Source organism: Crocuta crocuta, unplaced genomic scaffold (assembly GCF_008692635.1).
Source record: "Crocuta crocuta isolate KB4526 unplaced genomic scaffold, BGI_CrCroc_1.0 scaffold330, whole genome shotgun sequence".
Taxonomy (NCBI): Eukaryota; Metazoa; Chordata; class Mammalia; order Carnivora; family Hyaenidae; genus Crocuta; species Crocuta crocuta.
Window position 1 is genome coordinate 1,442,953 of NW_027530521.1, and position 27,295 is coordinate 1,470,247.

General features: G+C 48.1%; 2 protein-coding genes across 3 annotated transcripts in view; one reads left to right on the plus strand and one right to left on the minus strand.

Moving 5' to 3' along the window:
• CKAP5 (cytoskeleton associated protein 5) overlaps positions 1 to 1,244 on the plus strand; it is a 111,357-nt gene extending 110,113 nt beyond the window's left edge. For both annotated transcript variants that reach the window (XM_077767388.1, XM_077767389.1), the window contains exons 43-44: positions 624 to 775; positions 879 to 1,244. In XM_077767388.1, the coding sequence (XP_077623514.1) occupies positions 624 to 775; positions 879 to 1,124 (398 nt within the window). In that variant the 3' untranslated portion in view covers positions 1,125 to 1,244. The remainder of the gene's footprint in view (positions 1 to 623; positions 776 to 878) is intronic.
• A 2,953-nt stretch (positions 1,245 to 4,197) lies between these two features.
• Positions 4,198 to 21,764, minus strand: F2 (coagulation factor II, thrombin). Its single transcript, XM_077767476.1, has 14 exons — positions 21,686 to 21,764; positions 21,149 to 21,312; positions 20,405 to 20,429; positions 20,115 to 20,165; positions 18,575 to 18,680; positions 18,337 to 18,473; positions 16,677 to 16,981; positions 16,336 to 16,480; positions 16,108 to 16,234; positions 15,305 to 15,472; positions 14,605 to 14,778; positions 14,218 to 14,399; positions 4,619 to 4,689; positions 4,198 to 4,460 (listed from the first exon to the last, which is right to left on the minus strand). The coding sequence occupies exons 1-14, from the start codon at positions 21,762 to 21,764 to the stop codon at positions 4,317 to 4,319; spliced, it is 1,878 nt and encodes a 625-aa protein (XP_077623602.1). The 3' UTR covers positions 4,198 to 4,316.
• Positions 21,765 to 27,295: the final 5,531 nt, after the last annotated feature.

Consider the following 27,295-nt stretch of genomic DNA (forward strand, 5'->3'; position numbering starts at 1 on the left):
TAATTGTTCCTTCTCAGAAATTTAAGAACTGTGACAGACTTTTTTGGTTTTTCCCCTCTCCTGCCAGAATATTGTTCTCCGTGCTGGGAGTGACAGATGCTCCCCTTCCTCCCCCTTCTTTGGGTGTTTATGGGACACCTCCGTTTCCGCCTCGCCCCCACGAATACGCTGTAGCCTTCAGCTCCTTACTCTCCTCACCGGTTTGAATAAGCACTTCCCCCTGTGTGTCACCTGGTCCAAACCGAGTCTGATCGTTGCCAACATTTAAAGTCCGCAGGTTTCTCAGCTGAACACTTACCATAGCGCCAGGAGTAGCATAGGCCTTTTGGCCCGCCCAGCTCAGCGTGGGGTCACGGGATACAGCCCCGCACACGCCAGGATGTAGATGCACGGCCCAACCTCCATTCTGCTCTTTGTTGATTCCTGAAGCTCTCACTCAACTTGTCTGGTGTATTTCAGAGCACCCTCTTCACCAACTCCAGATGGACACTTCTGGATTTTTTCAGTCTTTATAATGTCGATATCTAGGTCCCAAATCGTTCGCTGTGGCAGCAGATTAACCAGGCCAGTCTGGAAGTGGGACGTGGGTACACCTGAGTGTCCTTTCCACATTTCCTCTCTAGGCATCTCCCCTCAGACGGAGGTCACATGTATGTCTGCTCCCACAAGCACAGTGTCCTCCATTGGTAACACAAACGGAGAGGAGGTGGGACCGTCTGTCTACCTGGAAAGACTCAAAATCCTCCGACAGCGCTGTGGTCTGGACAATACAAAGGTACCGCCCCTTTCCTTCCACACGGCTCAGGGACAGGCTGGCCCGTGTCGCTCCAGAGCTGCCCACTGACCCGCTTTGCCAATGTCTCCCCTTGTCTCCACAGCAAGATGACCGACCTCCGCTGACCTCTCTGCTCTCCAAGCCAGCAGTTCCCACCGTTGCCTCTTCCACGGACATGCTGCACAGCAAACTCTCGCAGCTCCGGGAGTCCCGGGAGCAGCACCAGCACTTGGACCTGGATCCTCACCAGACTCACTCTTCAGGATCCATGGCCACGTCCTCGTCCTCCACAGCGAACATCGACGACTTGAAAAAGAGACTGGAGAGAATAAAGAGCAGTCGCAAGTGAAGCTGCCCCAGCCCCCCGGCTCCCCGCAGCTTCGTTCAGTTCACTAAACTCGGGAGTCCTCCTAGTAGAAGGGCCTCGGCGGGCCCGGCGCACACAGACTGGCCGGCTGGGCCGCGGCGCGGGTNGAAGACCATCCGTGTAGTAGTTTAGTGCACAGACTTGTAAACAGCTGCCCTCCTCTCAGCTCCGACTAGTCTCCATAGCCTTGGTCTTTTATTTTTAACTGCTCATTTGTAAAGTCGTCCTGATCTTTCCTAGCTTTTAACTATTAGACACTCTTTAATAGTTCTTCCTTTGAGTTGGTGAGCTCTTCTCCCTGTAGCCCTGAGGGGTCCCTGTATTCTGTATGAATGCATGGCATGACACAACTAATTTAAGAGTCTTTTATAAATAAAGTTTGCATTAACTAGAACTGCCTCCCACGATGCTCCGTATCTGGGCAGCTCTCTCTGTCGTCTATTCTTGGGCCCGGCCGGCCAGCAGCCAGAGAAGGCTTAGGAAGGACTGCTCACGGAGCACCGCCGGGTCCGGGCGCACAGACGTGGGCTTCTGCTCCCTTGGGAGGAGCAGCAGTGCTCCTCCTCTGCTTTCCAGGTGCAGCTCCCAGGAGAGCAGAGTCGTCCCTTCCTTCCCCATTTTGAGGTCCTGGCCATGACTTCCCTCCCACCAGCACTGTGGTTCCAAGGAGCTCTCAGGCTTCCTGCCACTTCGCACGCGAGGTGGGGCCCCCAGATGGCGGGGCCACGGTGCTGCTTACTCAGGGACTGGACTGGGGGGCTCAGGAGCTTCCTGCCTGGTTTCTGACTCGGAGTCTAACCCACAGCTGCTTCACAGTCTGAGGACCGGAAAGTGAATGGAGGAGTGTCCTCCAGGAGAAATTCCCCAGGGCCTCCTTCCACAGTCAGAAAAACTCCTTAGTACTAAGAGGCTCTGGATTCACACAGGTGACTTCCTGGGTAGCCAGTGGGGTCAAGGAACATTTTTCTAAACTACCTTTTACTCAGCTGGCACTGAAGCAATGAAAGGCTGACAGAAAGTTGCTTCGTGGCTCTCAGGTGGCCCCTGTGCTGCCTGAAATCACACCCGCCTCTCCCCCCGGAGTGGGAACACAGGAGTAGGCGTTCCCTGGAAGGAAGATGGAGGCGTTAGTTCGCTGCTGTGCTAGGACAGCGTATTTGGAAAGAGTGGCTGTGCCTGGTCAGCAGTTTGTATGCTGGCAGCTGTGTTGAAGGGAAGCAGTCTTGAGAATGTGTGCCCTGGTTTCAAAAGTAGAGTTGGGATAGTCTAATCCTTAATCCGTTTCCCCAGTCTGGTTAAAAGCTCTGGCTGGGGGCGCCTGGGTGGCTCAGTCGGTTAAGTGTCCGACTTCGGCTCAGGTCATGATCTGGCAGTTTGTGAGTTCAAGTCCTGCATTTGGCTCTGTGCTGACAGCTCAGAGCCTAGAGGCTGCTTAGGATTCTGCCTCCCTCTCTGCCCCTCTCCCACTCATGCTCTCTTTGTCTCTCAAAAATGAAAAAACATTAAAAAATAAATTTTAAAAAAGCTCTGGGCTGCCGAGGTCCTGCAAACTCACTGAATTTCCAGTCTCCCCCCTGCTTTCTGGTCAACCAGAACCAAACAACAAGGGCAAAGGAACTCAGTCCTAATTCTCTGTTCCCTAATGTACTGAAAAATGGGAAGGGAAAATAAAGGGGAAGGAAGGAGATAAAGGTACTTACCTTTAGTCCCCTCCCACTCTAAACCAGGTAGTTTATAGAGATCTTAGTTGGGAGATTCTAGGCCACAAATGGGGACCATGGTGGCATCCATGCTCTTCCCCCAACGAGCTCAGGGATGAGACTTCACAGCACAGTCCTCCAGAGAATTACCAGGTGATCGGCATTTCACACCAGCTGAAACTCCGCGCCCCACCTGTCGTGGGCTGTGGTGCCTCGCTCCCGAGCCACAGCCACACCGAACAGGAGTGGCCATAGGCCTTGGTGCTGCTGGAAACCTGGTGGAGCCTCGCAGAGGGGCAGTGGTGTGTCAGAGCCGTGCTCCATCCAGACCAGTGACCTCTGCCAGGAGCAACCTTCAAGAACGTGCTGTGACTCTTGGGACTTTTACATTTGTCCAAGCCCTTTATGAATCTACTTACACATCCTCTATGCCCTGTTTCGTAGAGAAACAAATTGCTCAGGTCTGATAACTACTATGTGAGTAGAAATTCCAGGAAGCAACAACCCCACCAACGTGCTATTTGCAGGGGCCAGAGGGGAGAAGTGGTAAGTGCAAGACAACTTTGACCACGTCAGGTAGGAGTGAGCATACAGGCAGCAGTGATTTATGGACAGCTTATCAGGCCCTGGGCACTTTGCTAAGTGCACTATGCACATTACCTAAATTACTCCTCAAAACCTACTGAGGTGAGTAGTGTCGTTACATCTATCATCTGTGTAAGGAGGCAGGCTCATGGAAGTCAAGTGCCTTGTCCATGACTCTCCCTTTCCTATCCCAGAGTAGCAAACCCAGGCATTCTGACGCTGGGGCCCACACTCCTAACCACCATATCCCACAAGACTCTCAGATGAAGGCACTTCAAATATTCAAACTGTTTGGGGCATTAATCCGATGTCATTTTAATGACATGCAGAGGGGTGTAGGGACTTACGAGAAAAGTGAGAGGTAAAGAGAAAGGCGTACCTACTCACCCCTCATCGCTCCAGTCTTCCCGTCGCCTCTTCTCTGGTCCTGGGACAAGTGCTTTACCGCTCTGACCGCAGAGTGACCGAAAGCACAGGCTTCGGTATCTTCTGTGCTCCAAGTCCAACTCTGACCCTTCTTAACTCTGTGACCTTGGACAAGATGCTTCTCCTAACTGGTTTCCTCACCTACCTCTTACAGGCATGAAATGGGATAACCCACAAAGGCCCCGAGTCTGGGAACATTTTTAGTGCTCCTACAATCAGGCCGCCACCACCCCATCACCTGCCCCCCACCCCATTCCAGGCCCGGGGAACCCGCTAAGTCCTGTTCCTCCAGTCAGACTGGCTCTTCCTGAGCTGCCCACGAACGGCACTGGGAGCACGGAGGCTTATTGGCAGGCACTTTTATTGAGAACTATAGTTTTTGGAACAAAGCACAAAAATAATTCTTCCACTGACTTGGTTTCTGTTGATTTTGCGGTGAGGAGCCTAGAAGGTGAGCGGTCCCCTAACTTCCAGACTGATCAATGACCTTCCGTATCCACCTCTTCAGGCGGAACACGTGTGTGTAGAAGCCATATTTTCCATTCCTGTCACAGCCTTCACCCCATGAGACGATGCCCATTTGATACCAGCGGTTGTTGAAGGGGCTCTGAGGAAGAAACACGGGGATTCCAACAGAGTCAAGTCCAAGGCAGTGACAGTATTACCCTGTCAGGCAACTCCTTCTGAAGAGTGGGTCCATCCGTACCCACCCACTGCACCCTCAGAAGATCTACCCACCAGCTCCTGGCCTTTAGCAATGCTTACCTTCATGACAAAGGGTCCCCCACTGTCGCCTTCACAAGCATCCCCTTGCTTCCCTTCACTGGGCTTGAAACCTTGAGAAGAAAACAGCAGAGCTCATGCTCCCTCCACTCCCTGGAAGACACAACTGGCAAGTGTCCACTTGACCCTTTGTGGTCATCCTTGACTCCTCACTTCCTCACCCCACACAGCCAGTCCTTTATCACAGCTCTGTCTTCAGCCCGCATCCCAGTCAGCCACTTCTCACTGCCTCCATCCCTGCTCGTGGCACAGATCTCTCTCCCCTGAACTAGTTCCCCTGGCTCGCTCGCTCGCTCTCTCACACACAATCATCACCCGAATACAGAACACCCAAATTTCAAACCAATTTAATATATTTAATAGGCATCTGATATTAACACTTACATGGAGAGGAGGAGGTAAATATCTACTAGAAAAAAGAGCTGGGTATAACTGAATTGGAACCTTGTAAATGACCCCAAATCTATAAAATGAATGGATGCCAACTGAAGAGATCCATACCAAGATACTAGGGAAACAAAAAATAAGAATAAAAAGCACCTTGGCTAATAAAAATTCTCCCCTCTCCAAAAAAACAAAACAAAACAAAAGACAAAAAAAAAAAAAAAACAAGAAACAGAGGAAAACTGTAACAATGAAATTTCCTCAAGCAAATGGAACAGAACAGAACACCTTGGATCAGACATCCAAAAATTTAATATAAATGGACAACTCAATAGGAAGAAATGCAGAGAAAAGGGACTGAAATGGACCTCAGACCAAAGAAGAAATTGGAGTCTTACAAGAAAAATAAGACCATGGAACAAAACTAATATTTGTTATATAATCCGAGAAAACTTCACAGGAATAAAATAAGATTAAAGGCATACATTGAAAGGATCCACACGGAGGAGCCGGCCAAAAATGACCTGAAACACTCTGCTTTGAGACAGAGCCCAATAAAACTTCAAAGACAAAGGAAAAAACCCTCAAAGCCTCCAAGCACAAAAGACCAAATACCTCACAAGTTCCAAAGAATTACACCAGCATCGGATTTTCAAAAACAACATACAAAGTAAGCAGCAGCAAAGCTATACTTCTTTTAAAAATTCAAGGAAGGAAAATATAAGCCATGGATTTCATATGCAGCCACTCAGAGCTTCAGGTGTCAAGACTACAGAAAAACAACTGCAAACACAAACTCGGGAAATTCTACCCGCATAACCCTTGTTGAAGAACCTGCTTCATCCAACCAAGAGATGAATGCTTCAGCAAAGGGACTGATTAACTGTCCTGACAAGCAGAAAAAATGCAGCTGAAAATATCAAAGATCCTGAAAGAGGAAAGTAAAGTAAACTCACTGTTGTGTAGCCAACAGGTAGGAATTAACAATTAATAGGTCATATAAGAAAAGAAGGAACAAAGGGCATTTCAAAAAGGTAGAAGCCCAAAGATAATCATTAGTACAAAAATGCAAATCTTTATAAATAAATTTAAAAACACACAAAAAAAATCACATAGGAAAAAAAACACAGCAAATGAAACATAATACATGTAATAATCACAAAATAGGAATACAAATTCAATCATATCCATAAATGTGAATGGGCTTAACTCAAAAAAGAAGAAGATATTTTTTCTTTTTTTTTTAAAGTTTATTTATTTTGAGAGAGAGAGAGAGAGAGAACATGAGCAGAAGAGGGGCAGAAAGAGAGAGGGAGAGAGAGAATCCCAGGCAGGCTCCATGATCTACACAGAGCCCAATGTGGGGCTCAATCTCACGATGGTGAGATCATGACCTGAGCCAAAATCAAGTCAGACATTTAACTGACTGAGCCAACCATGTGCCCCCCACCAAAAAAAAGATTTTTAATTTAACTCACAAAGCAAGACCTAACTATGCTAGAAATGAGACAAAACAAAGTGATTCACAGAGGCTAAAATTGAAGGGATGGACAAAGGTATGTCCAGTGAATGGAAACAAAAAACAAGGCAGAGACAATGATTCTGAAATTGAAAATTTAAGGAAGTACATTTTTAATGCTAAAAGCCACAATTCACAATGAATAAATAACAGTTATGACTATCTGCACTAAACAGCACTGCAACCACATTTATAAAGAGACTATAAGCAATGCAAGGAGACGGGCAGAAATACATTAATAAAATTTAACCCAAGTTCAGTATAAGACAGATCAAGTGACCTGAAAAAAATAAGGATATAAATGACCTAAATAAGAGGGTGCCTAGCTGGCTTAGTAAAGTGTATGTCTCTTGATCTTGGGGTTGTGAATTCAAGCCTCACATTGGGTGTAGAGATTACTTAAAATATAGGGGCACCTGGGTGGCTCAGTTGGTTAAGCGTCTGACTTCTGCTCAGGTCATGACCTTGCAGTTTGTGAGTTTGAGCCCTGTGTCGGGCTCTGTGCGGACAGCTCAGAGCCTGGAGCCTGCTTCAGATTCTGTGTCTCCCTCTCCCCTCCCCCACTCATGCTCTGTCTCTCAAAAATGAAGTAAAAAACACTAAAAAATAAAAATGAAATGTAAATAAATAAATGAGACCTAGATAACAAGTGATGAGATGCATTTATGGATATTTATCAAATTTCACACGTGGATAACAGAGAGCACACCTACCCACCTCCAGTACACCTGTAATAGTCACAGAAATTGATCAAACAGCTCTCTTTCAAAACAAAAATCAGTTCCATAAAGTAGAAATATTACAAACAATACTCTTGGATCATCATGCAGCAAAATTCAAAATTATTACCAAAATCAAAATATAAAAGGGCCATCCCATCTGGAAATTTAAAATCATATTAAGCAGGGGCACCTGGGTGCCTCAGTCCGTTAAGCCTATGACTTCAGCTTAGGTCATGACCTCACAGTCCATGAGTTCAAGCCCCATATTGGGCTCTGTGCTGACAGCTCAGAACCTTTGGATTCTATGTCTCCCTCTCTCTCTGACCCTCCCCGGCTTGTACTCTGTCTCTCTCTCAAAAATAATATTTAAAAAAAAATCTCAACAAACATTTTTTTTAAAAGTTTCTTTAAACCTATTAAACAGGGGTGCCTGGGTGGCTCAGTCAGTTGAGCAGCCAACTCTTGATTTTGGATCAGGTCATGATCTCAGGATTCATAAGATCAAGCTCCACATCGGGCTCTGTGCACACAGTACAGAGCCTGCTTGAGATTCTCTCTCTCCTTCCTCTGCCCTTTTCCTGCTCCCACACACTCTCTCTCAAAAATAAATAAACATTTTTAAAAAATCTATTAACTCTTGGGCAAAAGAGGGATACAAACTGAAAGTACGGAATTTTTTTTAATGTTTATTTATTTACTTTTGAGAGAGAAAGAGAGCATGAGCGGGGGAGGGACAGAGAAAGAGAGAGAGACACAGAATCTGAAGCAGGCTCCAAGCTCTGAGCTGTCAGTGCAGAGCCCAATGTGGGGATGAAACTCACAAACTGTGAGATCATAACCTGACCCAAAGTCAGCACTTAACTGACTGAGCCAAGTGGGTGCCCCTGAAATTACAGAATTTCTAAAAATAATGATAATGAAAACACTATGCAGTACTTTCTGTGAACAGAGGAAAATGTATAGCCCTATTCAGTTAAAATTAAAAAACAAACATAGGGGGCGCCTGGGTGGCTCAGTCGGTTAAGCATCTGACTTCAGCTCAGGTCATGACCTCACAGTTTGTGGGTTCGAGCCCCGCATTGGGCTCTGTGCTGACAGCCAGCTCAGAGCCCGGAGCCTGTTTCAGAGTCTGTGACTCCCTCTCTCTCTGACCCTCCCCTGCTCATGCTGTCTCTCTCTCTCTCTCAGGAAAAAAAATAAAGAAAAAGAAAAAGAAGACTGAAAACACAGGATATAAAATAGGTGCTAAGGAGAAAAAAACCAGAATAGATAGCAGCACTCTAGAAAGATACAATGTAGACTTGAGCAAATGGACAGACTTTTCTTGTCCTTGAAAAGAACGACGTAACTTCTCCCTAAATTAATTTGTAAATTTAACACAATCCCAACAAAAATACCCATAAGCTTTTTTTTTTTTTTTTAATTGAGCTAGACAAGCTGATACCAAAGATCATGGAAAAACAAACATGGAAGAATTTTGAGGAAAACAACAGAAAAGAGAAACTTCAGGAGACAACAAACCCTACCAGATATTAAAACGTCCTCTAAACTCATTATAATTAAAACAAGACAGTGCTTTAACAGAATAGACAACAGACCAGGAGAACCAAATAGAAGATCTTTGAATAGAAACAGACTTGAGTACAAATACAGCCTAGTATGTGAGAAATGTGAGATCTCAAATCACTGGGCAGAGGCGCCTGGCTGGCTGAGTTGGTAGAGCATTTGGCTCTTGATCCTGGGGTTGTGAGTTCAAGCCCCACACTGGGTGTAGAGCTTACTTAAGAAATAATAATAATAATGAAATCACTGGACAAAGAATTTGTAGTAAATGGTGTGGGGACAGCTGGTTAGCCATTTGGACAAAGAGAAGTTAGATCCATCCCCCACATCATCATACCCAAGAATAGGCTCCGAGGTCTAAGTGTAGAAAAGTGAAACTAAGTACTAGAAGAAAACATGAGTGAACTTCTCTATGACCTGGATGTTAAGGACAGTTTTTCTAACTCCGTCAAAACCAGATGCACTAAAATATTAACACCTTTGACTACCTAAAATAATTTTTAATTAGAAATAGTAAAAGGTTATAAAAGTTTAAAAACATGAACTGGGAGAAAATATTTGCAACACATATCGCAAACAAAGGCCTATATCACTAATACATGAAGAACTCTTAACAATTAATGGGAAAGGGACCAAAAATGGGCAAAAAATGGACAAAAAAACCCGACATGAATAATTCATTAAAAATGCTATTAAAAATGGTCCTCAAGCACCTGAAAAGATATCTAATTGCAAAATATTGGCAACAGTCTAATGCCCCCCCACAGGAAATGGTTGAATAAGCTATGGTGAACCCACATAATGGAGTACATAGTGTGGCTATAATGTTTTTTTTTATTTAAGAATAAGGAAAACAATGGGCACCTCGGTGGCTCAGTCAGTTAAGTGTCTGACTCTTGATTTCAACTCAGGTCATGATCTCATGGCTCATGAGTTTGAGCCCTGTATCGGGCTCTGTGCTGATGGTGTGGAGCCTGCTTGGGATTCTCTCTCCTTCTCTCTCTGCTCCTCAAAAGTAAACATTAAAAAAAAAGTATCTCAAAAATAAACATTAAAAAAAAAAGAATAAGGAAAAAAAGTCCATAACCAATATGGAGCGAATTTCCAGGATACATAAAGTGAAAAAAGTGGGGTGCCTGGGTACCAGGGTGTCTCGGTCAGTTAAGGGTCCAACTCCTAATTTCAGCTCAGGTCATGATCGCACCGTTCAGGGGATCGAGCCCCTCTAGGAGTCAGGCTCTGCCCTGACAGCCTGTAGCCTGCCTGGGATTCTTGCTGCCTCTTCCCCACCTGCACTAGCTCACACTCACACTGTCTCTCTCAAAAATAAATATCACCTGGGTGGCTCAGTCAGTTAAGCACCCCACTCTTGATTTCGGCTCAGGTCATAATCTCATGGTTTGTGGGTCCGAACCCCATATCAGGCTCTGCGCTGATAGTACAGAGCCTGCTTGGGATTCTCTCTTTCTCACTCTCTCCCCACCCCTCTCCTGCGCTCTCTCTCAAAATGAATAAACAAACTTTTAAATAAATAAATAAATAAATAGGAGTGCCTGCGTAGCTCAGTTGGTTAGGCGTCCAACTCTTGATTTGGCTCAGGTCATGATTTCGTGGTTTGCAAGTTCAAGCACTGCATCACCTGGAGCCTGCTTTGGATACCGTGACTCCTTCTCCGCCCCTCCCATGCTCATGCTCTGCCTCTCTCTCAAAAATAAACATTAAAAACAAACAAAAAAATTTTTTTAAATAAAGTTTCTGTAGAAAGTGAAAAAAGCAAAATACAAAAGAATATTTATAGATTACTACCATGTGTGTAAAAAGGGGGAAATGAAAGGGGTGTCTGGGTGGCTCAGTCAGTTAAGCGTCCAACTTTGGCTCAGATCATGATCTCTTGGTTCATGTTCAAGCCCCGCATCGGGCTCTGCGCTGACAGCTCAGAGCCTGGAGCCTGCTTCAGATTCTGTGTCTCCCCCTCTCTCCGACCCTGCCTCCCTCATGCTCTTTCTCTCAAAAATAAACAGTTTTTAAAAATTTTTAAAAGGGGTGCCTGGGTGGCTCAGTCAGTTGAGCCTCTGACTTCAGCTCAGGTCATTCATGATCTCACGGTTTGTGGGTTCGAGCTCCATATCAGGCTCTGTGCTGATAGCTCACCTTGGGTTTCTGTGTCTCCCTCTCTCTCTATCCCTCCCCTGTTCGCACTCTGTCTCTCTCCCTCTCAAGAATGAATAAGCATTTTGAGATGCCTGGGTGGCTCAGTCGGTTGGGCGTCTAACTTCGGCTCAGGTCATGATCTCATGGTTCGTGGGTTCAAGCCCCGTGTCGGGCTCTATGCTGACAGCCAGCTCAGAGCCTGGAGCCTGTTTCAGATTCTGTGTCTCCCTCTCTCTCTGACCCTCCCCTGCTCACGCTGTCTCTCTCTCTCTCTCAGAAATAAATAAAACATTAAAAAAAAAAAGAATGAATAAGCATTTAAAAAATTTTTTAAATTAAAGCAAAGGGGGCGGGGAATAAAATGTGTATGCGTCTGCTCATTTGTGCTAAAAGAAACACAGTAAGAAAAAAAACACACACACAAACTACTGCAATGGGCTGACTGCAGAGCCTGGATAGAAACGGAGTGGAAAGAATGGGGGCAAACGGACAGACGGGAAAGGGGAGTGTCACTAAGTTTCAGAAGCAGGTTAATACCCCAAAAATAAATAAAAACAACAAAGATGGGACTCAACAAAGTTGAATACAATTAGAAACAACTGAGCATAACTGTAGTTTAAATAAGTAACACAGAGAAGGGAAGAAAACACTAACCCACATTACTTGAGAGAGAGAGAGAGAGAGAGAGAGAGAGAGCGAGCAAGCATGTGAGCATGGGGAGAGGATCAAAGGGGGAGAGACAGAGAATCCCAAGCAGGCTCTGTGCTATCTGTGAAGACCCCAATGCAGGGCTCGATCCCACAAACTGTGAGATCTTGATCCCAGCCAAAAATCAAGAGTCCAATATTCAACGGACTGATCAACCAAGGTGCCCCCCAAATTACCTTTGAACACAGCATTTCAACTATGTATCCACAGGCTACAGACAGAAAGACTGTGAAGAATTGCTGATCTCTGGTTAGTAGGATTGTTTTTCACTGTGAGATGGATGGGTGATTCTGAAACACTGTATTCTTGTACTGACCAAATAAGTTAATATAAATATATTATGAATACTACGAATCAAGTTTCCCATTGTCAACAGAGAATTACAAATATGGAAAGGGGGAAGCTAAAATTAACCCTGATGGATCGCAGTGGGAGGATTCAGAGAGAGAAACCGATAGATGATACAAAGAAAAATCAGTCTAGATGTTGGTGTGTGCATAACACACACAGTTTCTAGATCTGTCTGCTGAGGGGATGCAGAAGCAGGGACACCCCAGTAGTAATGTGCATACCCGCACATTGTTCTAAACACTCTTCTCCACTAGAAAGAAAGTGGGCTGAACCTGGAACATCTTGCTGTGCCAGGGTTAAGAAAGTATGCTGGAGTGACAGGGACATCAAAAGTCACAGAAGCCAGGCTGAAGGGACTCCCACTGGCCAAAGGTGGCTAATTTGAAAATCAAAATAAGTAATGATAGTAGCAAACTATAATCCTTAGAATAAAGACCCAGGAGTCCACACTGATCGAATGAAAGAAAGGAGAGGGCTTCCTTACAATGAAATGATAACTAATAAATGTAGAAGGAATGACATAATTAGAAAATCACCTTTAGGCCGCCTCCCCGCCCCACCCCCAGAGTTGGAAGAATGGTTTCATGAGAAATAGGGATGCCTACTGTCAATGTTTGTCCCCACAAGACATTATAAACACAACCTCAGAGTGAGAAACGGGCCAGATGCAGGCACCACCTTAACCAAGAAGTCAGAGTTAACCTCACCAGTTATGGGACAAGCTGACATCACGTGCCTGCTAACGGAGCGCACTTAGAGGGACACAACATGGCTTTGCCGGAATCTGATCACAAGGAAATCAAAACCTTAGACACACTGAACTGGGAGCCAAGCTACAGCTTCACTGGGCTACACTCGCCAAACAGGTCCAAGTCATGGAAGACAAAGAAGAAAGATTAACAACTAAAATGGCGTGTGATCTTGGATTGGATCCAGATGAGAAAAACACTTCCCCCCTTTGCTTTAGGGGACACTAAGTAAGTAGACCAACTGGAAAACACTTGAATATGGTGTACAGATTCGATAATGGTATTATATCATTATTAATTTCCTGATTTTAACAACTGAACTTGTTATGTAAAAGAACATCTTTGTTTTTTGGATCTACTCAACTATGTGGGTAAAAAGGCATATGTATAATTTGCTCTCAACCAGGGTGTGTAGATGTTGTTTATATGTCTATAAATACACAAAATGGGGAACAGAATCTGCTCTGACAGCATACAGGAATTCTTTGTATTATTTTTGTGACTTTTCGGTGAATCTGAAATTACACTAAAATTTTTAAGTAAGCTCTGTCCCCATTGTGGGACTTGAACTCATGACCCTGAGATCAAGAGTCCCATGCTCCACCAACTAAGCCAGCCAAGCACTTGTAAACTAAAAATTTTTAAATTAAGTTAGACCATCTATTCACTTTTCCCCAACCCTCCAAAACTTCCTATCTCAATAAAAGCCAAAGTCCTTGAAGGCCCTAAAACAAGTGCCCATCTCTGCCTTCCTCCCTCCCTCCCCATATCTACTGCTGCCCCACCTGTGTTTCCTGCACTCCACTCACTCAGGACTCCCTGCTGTTCCTCAGAGACACTAAGCACACTCCCACCCAAGGACCTTTGCACCTGCTCTCCCCTCACCCTGGAGTGCACTACCCCTAGACTGGCTCACTTCTTCACCTCTTCTAGTCTCTTCTCAGAGAGACCTTCTCCAGCCTTGACCAGCCACTCTATTTAGCCCACCCTGTCCCCATCTCTCTCTCGCTTTACTCTGCTTCATTTTCCTTCCTAACAGGGACTGCTATTCTACATATGTTTACAGACACTCTCTCCTAGGAAGGGAGCTCTCTGAGGACACAGGCATCTGTCTGGGTCCTTGTGGCTCATGCTGCCATGTGGACTCATGTCTGTCAACAACTTAATCAGTGACTAGCACCACGCCTAGTACTTTGAATATTATATATCTAATATACTATCTCATCTAACCCTCACACTATCTCATCTAACCCTCATACAACCTTACAGGATAGAGACTTTCATTTCCATTTTATAGAGGAAGAAACTGAGCCTCCGAGAGGTTAAGCAACTCTGCCCAAAGCCATGTGGCCTATAAGTGACTGGATCCAGGACTGCGCCCTTCATGTGTCTCAGCCCCCCACCCTGAGGCCCAGAAGCACCCGGGGGACTTGCCAGCGCAGAACATGTTGTCGGTGATGCGGATCCGGGTGGACGCCCTGCAGATCGGCTGCTCCACAAGCGGCAAGTTCACCACCTGCAGGACACTGGGCTGCACCTCACCAACGCTGGCCTTCCACGTCTCCTTCAGGTTGCCCCAGCCCGTCACCCGCCCTTTGTATCCACTCTGGATCAGTCTTTGGGGGAGGAAAAGGACCTCGTGAGAACTGACACCCCCCCCCCAGGAGCCCCCTGGCCCCAACACTGTCCCTTGGAGACCCAAATCTAAAACACAGGTGCAAAAGGAACTTCCAGGTTGACTCAGAGCCCCCAAGGCCTGGAAGGGGAAGGAACTTCTGCAAGGCTGCAGTGTCCCCGTGGCCCAGAACCCCAGGGCCCCACCTGGTCACTGTGTCCTTGTCAGGCAGGCACACGGGGTGGATGTAGTTGCTGAAGGTGATGGGCTTCTTGAGCTTCAGCAGGGCAATGTCACGGTCCAAGTTTTCCCTCCAGTTGTACCTCGGGTGGATGTAGATCTTTTCCAGCATGGAGATCTTTTCGATGCCTCGCTCGTACCTGCACAAACCCCAACAGGGAGATGGAGAAGCTGTAAGCCACCTGGTGGGGGGCAGCCAGTCCCTGAGGAGGGAAACCGCCTGCCCCCGAGGTCCGGGAATAGGGTCACCCTCAGGCCACCAGTGAAAGGACAGCACAGGCTCCTGCCCCGGCAGCATCTTCCGGCCGGAAGCTGCTCAGCGCTTTGGAGTCAAAGAGTCCAGGCAGGTGGAGGAGGAATGCAGGCTGCAAGCCCTGGTCCAAACGGCCTCTATTCACAGCTCACACTTGGGCCATGTCCTGGGGCCTGGAGGGGAGCTGGGGACTGGCCAGGATTTCATTCTCTGTAAAGCCTTAGTTTCTCTGTCCCCAGCTCCACACCTCCGTCGAGACGTGGCCAAATGGACTTCACAACAGAGAGTGCTGGGTTTTCTACTGTGAGACATGTACAAACATATCCCACGTGCCCCAGAGCCACCAGAGCCCCTCACGGTCACTCTGGAGGACTCTGACCCCTGCCGGCCATCCAGGGGCCCCCATTCTGTACCTGGTGCGGGAGTGCTTGCCAATGCGCACCAGAAGGTCATTCTCAGTGTAGTTTTTGTCCCACGGCGGGTACAGGAGACAGTGGGCAGCGGTGAGGACCCAGCGGTCACTAATGAGACTGGCCCCACACAGCAGTTCCTGAGGACTCTTCCGGAAAAGCATCACCTGCCTGGGAAGGGGAATGGGCAGTATTAGGAGCTGGGAGGGGCTGCTTCTCTACCTACTCTAAAGTAGAAAGTCCCAGGTTTCAGAACTAACTAACAGTCAGTTCAGTGCCTGACTTTGGCTCAGGTCATCATCTCTCCGGACCAGATCTCGTAGTTCATGAGTTCAAGCCCCGTGTCGGGCTCTGTGCTGACAGCTCAGAGCCTGGAGCCTGCTTCAGATTCTGTGTCTCCCTCTCTCTCTGCCCCTCCCCCACTTGTGCTCTGTCTTCCTCTGTCTCAAAAATAAACAAACAAAGAACTGGACAAAGCTGCCTGCTGGGCCTAGAACCCAGCTTGACCTCGTTGCCCTTGAGAACTGGAGCCTCCACATGACACCAAGGGACTGCCTCTTGCTATTTGCACCCCTCCCCAGCTTCTACTGGTCCAGAATTTGCACAGCCTGGCCTAGCTCTGGGGTCAAAAAAACTGACTCAAGTAGGCAGACCCCTTAAGCTCTCTGAGCCATGGCTTCACCCTCTGCATGTAAGAAGCAATACCCCCAATCTCAGAGGAGTGCCAGCTGTCGTGAGCTGGGAAGCCCAGGCCTGTGAGGGAAGGGTGCTCTGGCGGGGGCCTCCCAGGCTGTCCCCACGCGCACCAGGGTGCGATGCCAATCTCCGCGTCCCAACCCTCCACGATGCGCCCGGTGATGTAGGAATCCAGAAGCTCCTTTTCTGTTTTGTCCTTCACCGACTTCTTCTCGAACAGAGGCCGCAGCCCACAGTCTGCACAGCAAGCCGGGTGTGAGGAACCGAGCTGTGTCCCGAGCCCCGTGCCGCCTACCCACCCCCTCGCCCCTGTCTCAGGCCAGCGGCACCCGGCTCACCTGCCTCCCCGGCGCCGAAGGTCTTCTCATTAAATACGGTCTGGAACTCCTGGGTCGTGGTGCGTCCCTCGATGGGCGCGTCCGGGTCCTGGGCCTGCTCATAGCCCACGTCCTCTACCCGCTCCTCTGCGGAGAGCAGGTGCGGCTAGGGCCGGGCCGGGCCACGTGCGCGCAGCCCCCCCTCGCCCTCCTCAAGCCCCCCCAGGCGGCCTCGGAGGCCCCTCGGCTAGGGGCTGAGAGCGCAGCGCACAGCGGCCTCCCTCGAGAACTCTGAGTGGGGGCTGAGCAGGTTCAGCTGTGCGTGGGGCCACAACCGCCCCGCCGCCGGGAGGAGGTGCTGCAGCGGACCNGTACTCGAAGACACCAGCCTCTCCGGCCACGTAACACCACGCGCCCTCCTCGTCGCCGTCCGGGTTGCGGCAGAAGTTCCCCTCCAGCGGCACCAAAGGGTTGAAGTCCTGGTTCTTGCTCAGGGCCTTGGCCTGACTGCTGTCCCAGGCCAGGCAGGGGGACCCATATGTGGTCACTGCTAGGCGACCGCGGTAGTACCGGCCACGGTCAGGGATGCAGGAGTCCGATGCAGCTGGCAGATTCCTCGTGGAGTTTCTGGAGCGTGGGGTCTGCTGTACAGTCACGCCCCCCTGGCCTGGTGGGTGGAGAGGCAGGGGAGCAGGGTGGGTGGAAGGACACGTGCAGCCAGATGGATAGGGTTTGACTCCCCACCTTGCAACCTCCTTCCTATGTGACTTCAGGTAACCTGACCTCTCTGAGCTTCACCTTGCAGGCCTATAAAAGGGGTGACTAACTTGCAGGGTAGTTGAGAGATTTAAACAGAATACCTACTGGTGTCCGGTGCAACATGAGACAGAAATAGCAACTAGGTTTCACCTCCCGGGCTCTCTGTAACCTATTGGTAGTGATTGCCTGGACTATTTAAAAAAGCATCCTATCTTTATAGGCTCGCCAGGAAAAGCAGCTGGGATGAGTGGGGATGCCTGCAAAGTGGGGGAGGGGGGCAGGCTTGTATATGGGAACTGCTTTTGTTACCATGACTGGTAACTTGCTGTAAGTCCCAGGATCAAGTATTGGGTCCGACACAGGAATGCATGGAAGACAAAGGTGGATTGATTGCTGGCACTAATTCTTTACCCCTGCCTGGCTCCACATCCTTTGCTCTGTGATTTTATAGGCAAAGGTGTACTTCTCCACCTAGTGACTCTGCCCTGGATCATGTGGCTCCACCTGGTGAGTGGAGCATGGGCAAACTGATACACCAGCTATGAGTCTAGGCCTTGAGACATTCAGTTTTGTACCTCAACCATCATCTTAGGAGATGGTGACTTTCAGCCTCAGCCCCAGGATGAGGAATGTGGAGCAGACCAGGACCCAACCCACACAAGGAGCCAAGTTCAGCTGGACCCGTTGTTTGAAGCTGAGCCAGCAGCCAAGCGTGGCCTGCATAAGTGGCCACCCCAGACACAGGCAAGCACAGCTGAGATCAGCACATCACCCAAGCCGATCCTCAGACACATAAGATATAAATGCTTATCTGTGTCAGCCCCTGAGCTTTTGTGGTTGTTTGCGATTTTGTGGGTTTTGCAGCTTTATTGTGGCCAGAGCTAACTGACACATCATGCAAAAGAATAATGACAGAATCATTCTGGGCTGGACCATATGAGGCTTGCTCTGTGGTGCTCAGAAAAGGGCACATGGACTGAAATGGTTAAGGAAAGCAATCTGAAGGGAAGAGAGCCTCAAGCAGGAAGGAAAGCATATTTGGAATGAGCCACAGCCTGGGTCATAAGGAAGCAAAAACTGGGGAGGCAGGGGAGATCAGCTCTCTCTGGTCTCCTGACTTCACTGACTCATGGGCTCAAATATGTTATAAATACCTAACCCATGCCTGAAGGTAGCCAGGTTCTCACTTCCCATCCCAGGCTGCTAGGCCCTATGAAGACCCCTGAGCCTTGGCCACAGGCCATGTACTCATCCCCAGCTCACCACAGACGGGGATGCTGCACTCTTCCCTCCGCACGGTGGGGTCTGTAGTATAACACCAGGGCCCAGTGGTGCTGCCATCTGGGTTGCGGCAGAAATTCTCCTGCAGGTCGGCCCCGGGGTGGGTAGTAGAGTTGATTCTGGAATAGGGAATTGCTCAGCAGAGGCCATGCCCCCCTGTCCAATGTCTCCCAGCCCCATATGCTCAGCCTGCTGGCCAATAGGTCTGCCCATCACTCACTCAGGCTTATGTGGGTAGCGACTCCTCCATAGCTGGCACTCGATGCCTGACCGGGTGAAGTTCACGTTCCCTCGGTAATTCATACCCAGACCTTCAGCACAGCTACCTGCAGAGACCCCAGCCCAGGTCTCTTACCCTGAGAAATCGGTCCCCTCTCCCACTTAGCAAAGCTCTGTCTGTCTGCCTCCAAGCTACTTCTGCTCCATGACCATTAACCTGCATTTCCTCAGCCACCTCCTCTGTACCTAGCAGTTCACCAATTTATTTAATAGTACTTACCTAAAATTCACTGAGTGCCCACCATGTGACACCCATGGGACAGACACTGTGCCAGGTACTAAGGACATAGTGATGAATAAGACATATTCAGGGTAGGTCTCTGCCCTCGTAGAGCTTATAATCAGCGGCCCCTCATGGCCAGTAGGATGACAAAGTGAACAAGGTCCTTCTCATCTGCGCTTGGTCTACTTGTTATCTTAGCTCCTCGTGCATCAGGGCCTTTGCACATGCTGTTTCCTTTGCCTTGGAATGCTCTTTGGTTGATTCATCAGTGCATCCCACAAATCGAGGTGGAACTCTACATCTTCTGGGGAGCTGTCCCTGATTCTGCCAGAAAACTAAATGTTCCTTCTCCTGGCATTATCTTGGCACCTGGAATAGAGCTTTTCCAGCAATCACACTGATATTTTGTATTTTTGTTTCCCTATGAGATTGTGAGCTCCTTGGCTCTCTTAAAATCCCCAGCACTCAACATAGTGCCTGGTGCCTGGCAGGGGCTTAGTAAAATGTCTGTTGAACAAGTTCTTTAACAAATAAAAAAAGGCCAGTGGTTAAAGAGTTATACTGTTAAGAGCTGGGGCTGTTGTTATACTAAAGGTGTATTCAGAATGCTGTGGAGGAGGAAGGAGGCTCCTTGCAGGCCCAGCAAGGTGATGGCTTTGAAGAAGCCCATCCCTTGAAGGATAGGGATGTTTTCAGTAAGTGGTGACAGTTGTTTCAGGGGAAGATGACAACGAAAGCAAATGCCAGGAAGTAGAAACATCTTGGCGTATACAGGGAAGTGCTTGCTGTCAGAGTAGCTGGAGGTCTGGGTCCATTGTTGGTACAATAGGAGATAAGGCTGGAAGGGAAGGTTAAGACCAGACCTGGAAAGGTTACCAGGCCAAGAAGCCTGTGCTTTATTCTGGGGGCAATGGGCACCACTCAACGTCCTGAAGAATGAATATGACATCATCTGGGCTCTGCCCCGGGAACATGGGGAAGACCGACTGGCATGGACAGAGGCTCAGATAAGAAGAATGGGCCTTAAATATGAATTCATTATCCATTCATTCATTTGTTCCTCCAACATTAATCATCTAATTCACTGCCAGGAACAGAGCCAGGTGTAAAAATGCATCCTTGACCGCAGGAACAGAAAGGCAAAGTCAGACACTAAAGGCCACCACTGCTGGGCCATAACCCTTAACCCACCCAACTCTGCTCTTCTCCTAGGCTGCCTGCTCACATCCTGGCCCCCACCCATGCATTGACTCCTCACCTTCCAGACATTCCACGAGCTTTTCTCGAGGTTTCCTCACCGACTCACAAGCTGGAAAAGACCCAGGAACACTTTTGGATTGGGGCGGGGACAGGATGGGTTTAAGTACAGGGTGAGTGGGATGAAATGCAAAATCAGAGGGATGGGCAGGCAGATGGTAGGAAGGAAAGAAACAGGCATGGGCAGAGGGATGGACGGTTGCATGGGCCAGAAGATTCTCCAGAGCAGAGCATCCTCTCACTGGGGTCCCCAGGACTTCCTTCCAGGAGCAAACCCTTCCCAGTGCTCACCTATGTACTTGGCCCAGAATATGTCCTGAAAAATAAGGGCAGGCATGAGGTTGTGACACATTTCATTTTGTTTCATTTTGTCTTTTATTAGACTTTATATTTTCTCCTTAAACTTTCCTCTTTCCCTCACCCTGGTCATGCAGGGGCAGGCTCTGGGGAGGCTTGTGGTAGTTTCCTATTTTTGTTTCCAGAAACACAAGCCCAGAAAGGAAAGGAGTATTTGAGAAGATGGGAGCCCTGCCCCACAACCAACCAAAACCAGAAAGGTTCCCATGGGTGGGCTAGACTGGAGAAGGGGGTATGTGGGGCCCAGGCAGAGCCCTGAAGAAGGGAAAGGCTGCACTGAGCACCCAGAACCCCGAGGCCTCACCAGAGTCCCACACTCCACAGGCTACTGCCCCACAGCAGAAAAGCTGGAGCTGAGAGGCCATGTGGGCCAGGGCCTCCGGAGACCCCCCGGTGCAGATGTGCAGACAGACATCTGAAGACAGAGGAGCGCCTGATGACCTGGAGCCTCACCAGGACGCCAGACCTTGACACAGCCCAGGTATCAAGCCCTCCAAGAAAGGCCGAGGTCTTTTGTCTCCGCAGCCCAGTGTAGTGGGGCCCAAGAGGACATTAAGTTACCAACAGCTGAAGAGCGGGGACATCGCTTGCTGCCTCATTTGTGGTCCCAGAGCTGGGCCCACCTGGAGGGACCACCCTCCCCCCCACCCCTCGCCCCACCGCGTAGCCGGCCTTCACCGTGTCAGAGGAAGACTCCAGGGCCTCAAAGGCCTCCTCGTAGCTGCACACCTCCTCCACACACTCTCGCTCCAGGTTGCCCTTGCGTACTTCCTCCAGGAAGCCACTATTGGCACGTCGGACCCGCTGGAGCAGCGATAGTGCTTGCTGAGGGGCCAGGAACACTGCAGGAGGAGGGGTGTGGGGCATTGGCCTCAGTGAGCCAGGCTGTCTTGGCCACCCTGGTGGCAGGAAGTGAGCCTGGCCTGCCCCGCGGGCTTCTGAAAGGAGATGCCTGGGAGGGCAGCAGGACCCTAAAGGCTGCTATTGGTACCTACTAGCTCCCCTCCATTCACAGGACACCCCACTCCCCATACTGCAGGTGGGGAGCAGTCCCTGGACATCCAGACTTGAGCACCCGACCCCTTCCTTAAGCTGAATGCTGTAGGCTGAGACCCACGTGCGGTTGGCCTGGTGTTCTTGGTCAAGGCAGGAGACCCTGGCCCATGGGCCCATATCCCAGGCTGCCAACCTGTCCCACCTCCAAGCCCCTCTTACCATGCTGGCTGTGTACAAGGCTACACAGGGCAGCTAGGGCCAGGCAGCCAGGTAACCACAGGCCTCGGATGTGCGCCATAGTGTGTCAGTTCCTGGGACTCTGAGGGCTTGTCCTGACCCCTCTGGGTTAATGTTGAACTAACATGAAGAAATCAGCCAAGAGGGAGAGGTCACCAGGTCAGGGCCATGGGACTAGTGGAGAGATAGTCCACCCCCGCCATCCAGGAAGACAGATCCTCCTGGGACCAGGGGTAGATGGTCTGAGAGGAAGTCACAAAGGAAAAGGCCAGTGTGCCCACCATCGCCCAGCCCCTCCGTCCTGGAGGCATGGGCCAACTGTGGCTAATGGGCACACCAGATCTCCCTGAGGCTCCTTCTTATCCTCACACATGGTGATGGTTGCTTTCATCTCCATGAATCGCAATTTCTTTGTCTGTACAAGGACAGGACTAAAGGCGATTATGAATATAACCCCCATGAAATGTAATAAGTGCTTAATAATCAGCAGGAATATGTATAAACCAGCGGGAGGTTTATGTAAGCACAACACAGAGAAATGAAAACAGAGGCAAGGGTGTGGCCAGATGAGAGCTGCCCTCCTTGCCCCAGCCTCTCAACCACTTTCCTGCCGGGGAGCTGAGGAGGTGTAGCCACCAGTAGAGGCTGCTTGTGGGAAGGAGCCAGGTCCAGGGCCTTTGGGCCTCTGGTGTGTTTCCTCTCACCTCCTAGGACCTGCTGCTGGCCCCAGAACAGGGGCCAGCCCAAATCCTTGGCGCTCCTCAGCAGGGCCCCTCCCTCTCCTTCCGCCTGTCTGTCCTGGGCCAGGCCTACAGTGATTGCTGGTCCTACCTTGCCCCTCACCCAGCCCTCCCCCATTTTCTGTTTGCATTCCACAAGGTAAATATTAGTCCTGGGCCTGTGAGGACAGAAGGACAAAGAGCAGGAACACAGGGAGCACAGGTTCCTGTCTTGCCATCCTTAAGGGCTGGCCGTTTGGGTCTAGACGGCCATCATGTAGAGTCTGGGAAGACCACAGGGCAGGGCCCGGTGCCAAGCAGAGCAGAAAGACAGTTGGCACAGAGCTGGGGGTCAGGACTCCCACAAATCCGTTTTATTCTGCGCACACACACAGATCATGACCTGAGCTGAAATCAAGAGTCGTAAGCTTAACCGACTCAGCCACCCACGCACCCATTGATTGTTCTTTAAATAGAGGTTTCACTTATACGCAGCAACATTAAAATAAACCTAAATGTTTAGCTCACATTTTTACGCATATGCCTGTGCAACCACCAGATCAATATTTTTAGCCCCAGTCTCCTGCGTGCTGTCCCTAAGTGTCACCGTTCTAACCACCATCACAGTTTTGTCTATTTTTGAAATTCGCGGATACGGAAACCTACAGCATATACCTCTACGTATCTGGCTTCTCAGGTTCATCCATGCTGTGTGTATCAGGGAAGCTGCCGTAGTATTTCACTGCATGAATAGAACACATTTTCTTTATCCATTCACCTGTTGATGGGCATTGGAATTCGTTTCCTGTTTGGGCTCTAATGAATAGTGTTGTTATAAACATCCGTGAATAAGAGTAGAGTTGCTGGGTCAGTAGGCAGGCATATGTTTTGCCTAAGTCTCTATGACACACGCTGTCCTGAGCAGTGGTACAGTTTACACTCCCACCAGCAATGCCTGAGAGCTGCAGTTGTTCAGCTCACTAACTCTTTATATTATCCATCCATTTCGTATCATCCATCTTGATGGATGTGCAGGTGTCTCATTGTGGCTTTCATTTGGATTCTCTGTTGACTAAGGATGTTGAGCCTACTTTTTTTTTTTAGTGGAATACTGAAAAGGTCTCACGTCACTGATTCCTTTAAAAATTACACATTAAGGGAAGGGCTTCTGAGAAGTGACGAGAAGAGAGGTGTGGCTTCATCCTTCCTGGTTCAAGACAGGTGATCCTCTATTTTTTCTGAGGATCAGCTGAGGCCAGTACTGAGTCAACCAGGACAAACCACACCGAACGTGGCGGCTCTTCCACTGAGGGGTCAGAGCCAGGGGCCTGCTGACCACCCCCTCACTCCCTCACTGGCAGAATCCGGACAGACTAGCACCACAGCAATAGAAGGGAGCGCTGGTTTGGGAGGCCAGGTCTGGGTTTCACCAGCTGTAGAATCTGAATAAGAACATTTACTGCACAAGGCTGTTGCTGAAAAACAGCATACTGGCCTCTTTGCAGATTTGATGAACCTATGGCGTGCTCACATGCAGACATGGCCATTTACAGACAAGCCATGGGTCACGTCTTCCTCAGGCTCTTTGCACACAATATTCCAAGGCAGAAAACTTTGGTTCTCTAAGCACCAGGAAGATTACTGAAGCTTTCTGCTTAGATTTGGTTCTTGATTTTCCAGACTTATGCCTGGATTTTTGTGTCAGGGTGACAAATTCATACACCATGGTACCAGTGGCAAATCCAAGTAGCAGGGAGAATTTGCTGATGAGAACTTCATTTTGAAGAGCATAGGTCCTGACATCTTGTCATGGCAAATGCTGGACCCAACCGAAATGGCTCCCAGCTTCTCATCTGCACTGTTAAGACTGATGGGTGGAATGGCAGGCACGGGCTCTTTGGTGAGGAGAGAGACAGCATGAATGAAGAGCTATGGGTTCAGGAATGACAAGACCAGCAAGAAGACTCTAGGCCATTCTGATAAGTATGGTTTTGTGTTTGATCTGATCTACACCATTGCTTCTGTCTATGCAGAACCACCCTCAGCTCTCAGAGCTTGTGATCTTTGTGTTCTCACTTGCTGCAATTCTTTGGATTCCATGTATCCCTTATCCCCTTTGATACAGTTGGATTCAGAGTTAAGTGTATCACTGTGCAGTAAATACTAAGCTACCCCTTCAAAGCATATTATAACGTTTGTGAAGTATTACAATGCTTGCCACGTAGAAAGCGCCCAATAAATGCCACTGTTATACATGATGATACAGGAAATACACGACACTGCCTGTAAAGGGCTCTTCCTAAAAGAGTGAAACTGAATTAAATGAACCTCCAGCTTTAATTACTAGTTTATAGGAAACACAGATGATGATAAAGTAGTAAGTTAACCAGTACCACAAGGAATGACGGACATTCACCAGGACAAATGGCTCCAGTTTCTCTAATTCATGACATGGAAATAAATGGGGTGGGTTGGAGAGCCACGGGGAGACCTAACACCCAAATGCACAAAAGGAGTAGAGGTACCATGATTGGTTTAGACTTTTGAACCAAAGAACTGTAAAATGACTCTTCTTTGGACAAACAAGAAAATATAGATTAGGTATTCAATGATACAAAAGAATTATTAATTTGTAAGTGTTATATGAACACGTGGTTATATCTTTTCAATCCCTATGACTTACAGGCTACACTGAAGAATTTATAACACCCAGATTAAACAAGCGTGGCAAATGTTAGCAATCATTAAATCTGGGTGGTGAGGGGATTGGGTACATCATTCTTTTCTACCTTTTGTGTTTCAAAATTTTCACAATGAAAAGAAACGTAATTCCTTTAGTAAGTGGAGGCTGGTATTATGAAGTTGTAGAGCAGCCTCCGTGTTTTCTTGGGTGACAGAAGGCCACACTTATCCCCTCCATTTTGCATAGACACTCGAGGAAGAGGATCCCCTCTGTGAAAGGAGCTCTGGAAAGATCTGAGAGTTCTGCCAGACCAGGGTGGCACCATCATGGGTGAGCACCAAAGGACCCAGAACATCCTTAGGCTTCAGGGTTTACTAACAGCTCGCCAACTTCCAGCAACTGTTCTTCACGGAAACTTCCGGGCCCGGTGGGTGCCATGCAACTGAATGTCCTCCTTGCTTCTCACCCCAAGCAAATGTCTGCACACATAAAAGGGATCGTGTTTTCCTCTAAGCACAAGGCGATGATGAGGGGTTGCATTTCTCACAACAAGTTGGCATCAAACAGAATCATTGGCAAGGCCAATGCTATGTTGTAAAGTGAAGCTCTGTAATCACTGAAAACAGTAAAATTCTGTTCCAAGACAGAGTGTTTCAGAGCTGAGAAGGTCAGATATTAAAGGCCAGACGTTTTGAAGCCTAGGGCTCTGGGCATATACTACAAGGGTGGCCTTGTCCTTTGATGTTTTTTTTTTTTTTTAACCCTTTATTTTTTTAAATTGTAAAATTTTTTTGTAAATTTTTTTTAATTTGTAAAATTTTTAAACCCTTTTATTTTTTAAAAATTGTAAATTTACCTTAAGACAAAAAAAAATATTTTTCCTTTTTGGCTGGAATTGTCTTTTGAGGTGGTTAACTACTTTGGTTCCCCCCCCGCCCCCAATCTGATCAGCGTTTAAAAATGAGTCAGTTTCTATTTAACTAAAAGCCTTTAAAATATAGGATCCATAGAAGAAAAAGTTAGCAAAAGGGCTCAATGGTGGAGCTGAGATTGGGAAGCACTGATCTGTTCCAATTTCTCCAGGTCACTGTAAGGAAAGGGAGTCCCCTAGGTGGCGAGCTAATTGATCAAGGTTGTAGAGTCGGTGATGAGCCAGAACTCCTGCCTCTCAAGACCACTGCTCTTCACCTCGCATAATTGTCCCTCCCTGACATTCTGCTAGAGTACAGCCTCACTGTCCTATGAAGCACGCCCAGTGAACACGCACCCAAAGTACAAAACTATCGTGAGTGAGGCTGACCTGCCCCAAACAAGCAACACCTAAAAGAAACATGCAAGCACCTTAATCTCCTCTTCTAATCTAGAAAGGCTGAGGACAATACTACTACTAACCAGCTACAATGTATTAACTGCTCACCATGTGCAGGGTACATAGTACTGATGAGGTAGGTACCATAAGCATCCCCATTTTGTGGAGGAGGAAACTGAGGCACAGAGAAGTCAAATACCCTGCCTGAGTTTATGCAGTTAGTCAAGAGCACAGCCACGAGCCACACCTGAACCTGTCTAGAGATGGAACTCTTTACAGTGCATGATGCTTTGCATGGTTTATAGGTCCCTAAACACGATTCAATCTTTATTCTACTGTAAGATTTTCTCATACTATTTAAGTTGCAAATGGAGATAAAAGATTCTTTATCTCCTGCACCTTCCAATGTCTGGTTTAGGAGCTATAGACACCACGCAGTTAAACCTGCATCCAGGTGTAAGGTGCCCAGCAACATCTTCACAGCACCTCTGCCCATCTTGCTAGAAGCAGCATTCAAGTCAGCACTATATACACCAAACTGTTAAAAGTAACTTTATCTAGTGGTGCCTGGAGTCCAACTCTTGATTTCGCCCTGGGTCATGATCTCACAGTTCGTGGGTTCAAGCCTCGCATCAGGCTCTGCAACCACAGTGCGGAGCCTGCTTGGTATGCTCGCTCTCAGAATGAATGAATGAATGAATGAATGAATGAATGAATATTTTTAAAAGGTTATTTTTTAAAAAGTAACTTGATCTGGTAATGGAGAAAAGAAGTAAGGAATAAAGAGATGTTACCATTAGGATGAACAAGAATTATTTTGACATCAGGGGAAAAGATTTCCCCAACAAATGCCATTATTCCAGTGATCAGTCTTTTTAAGT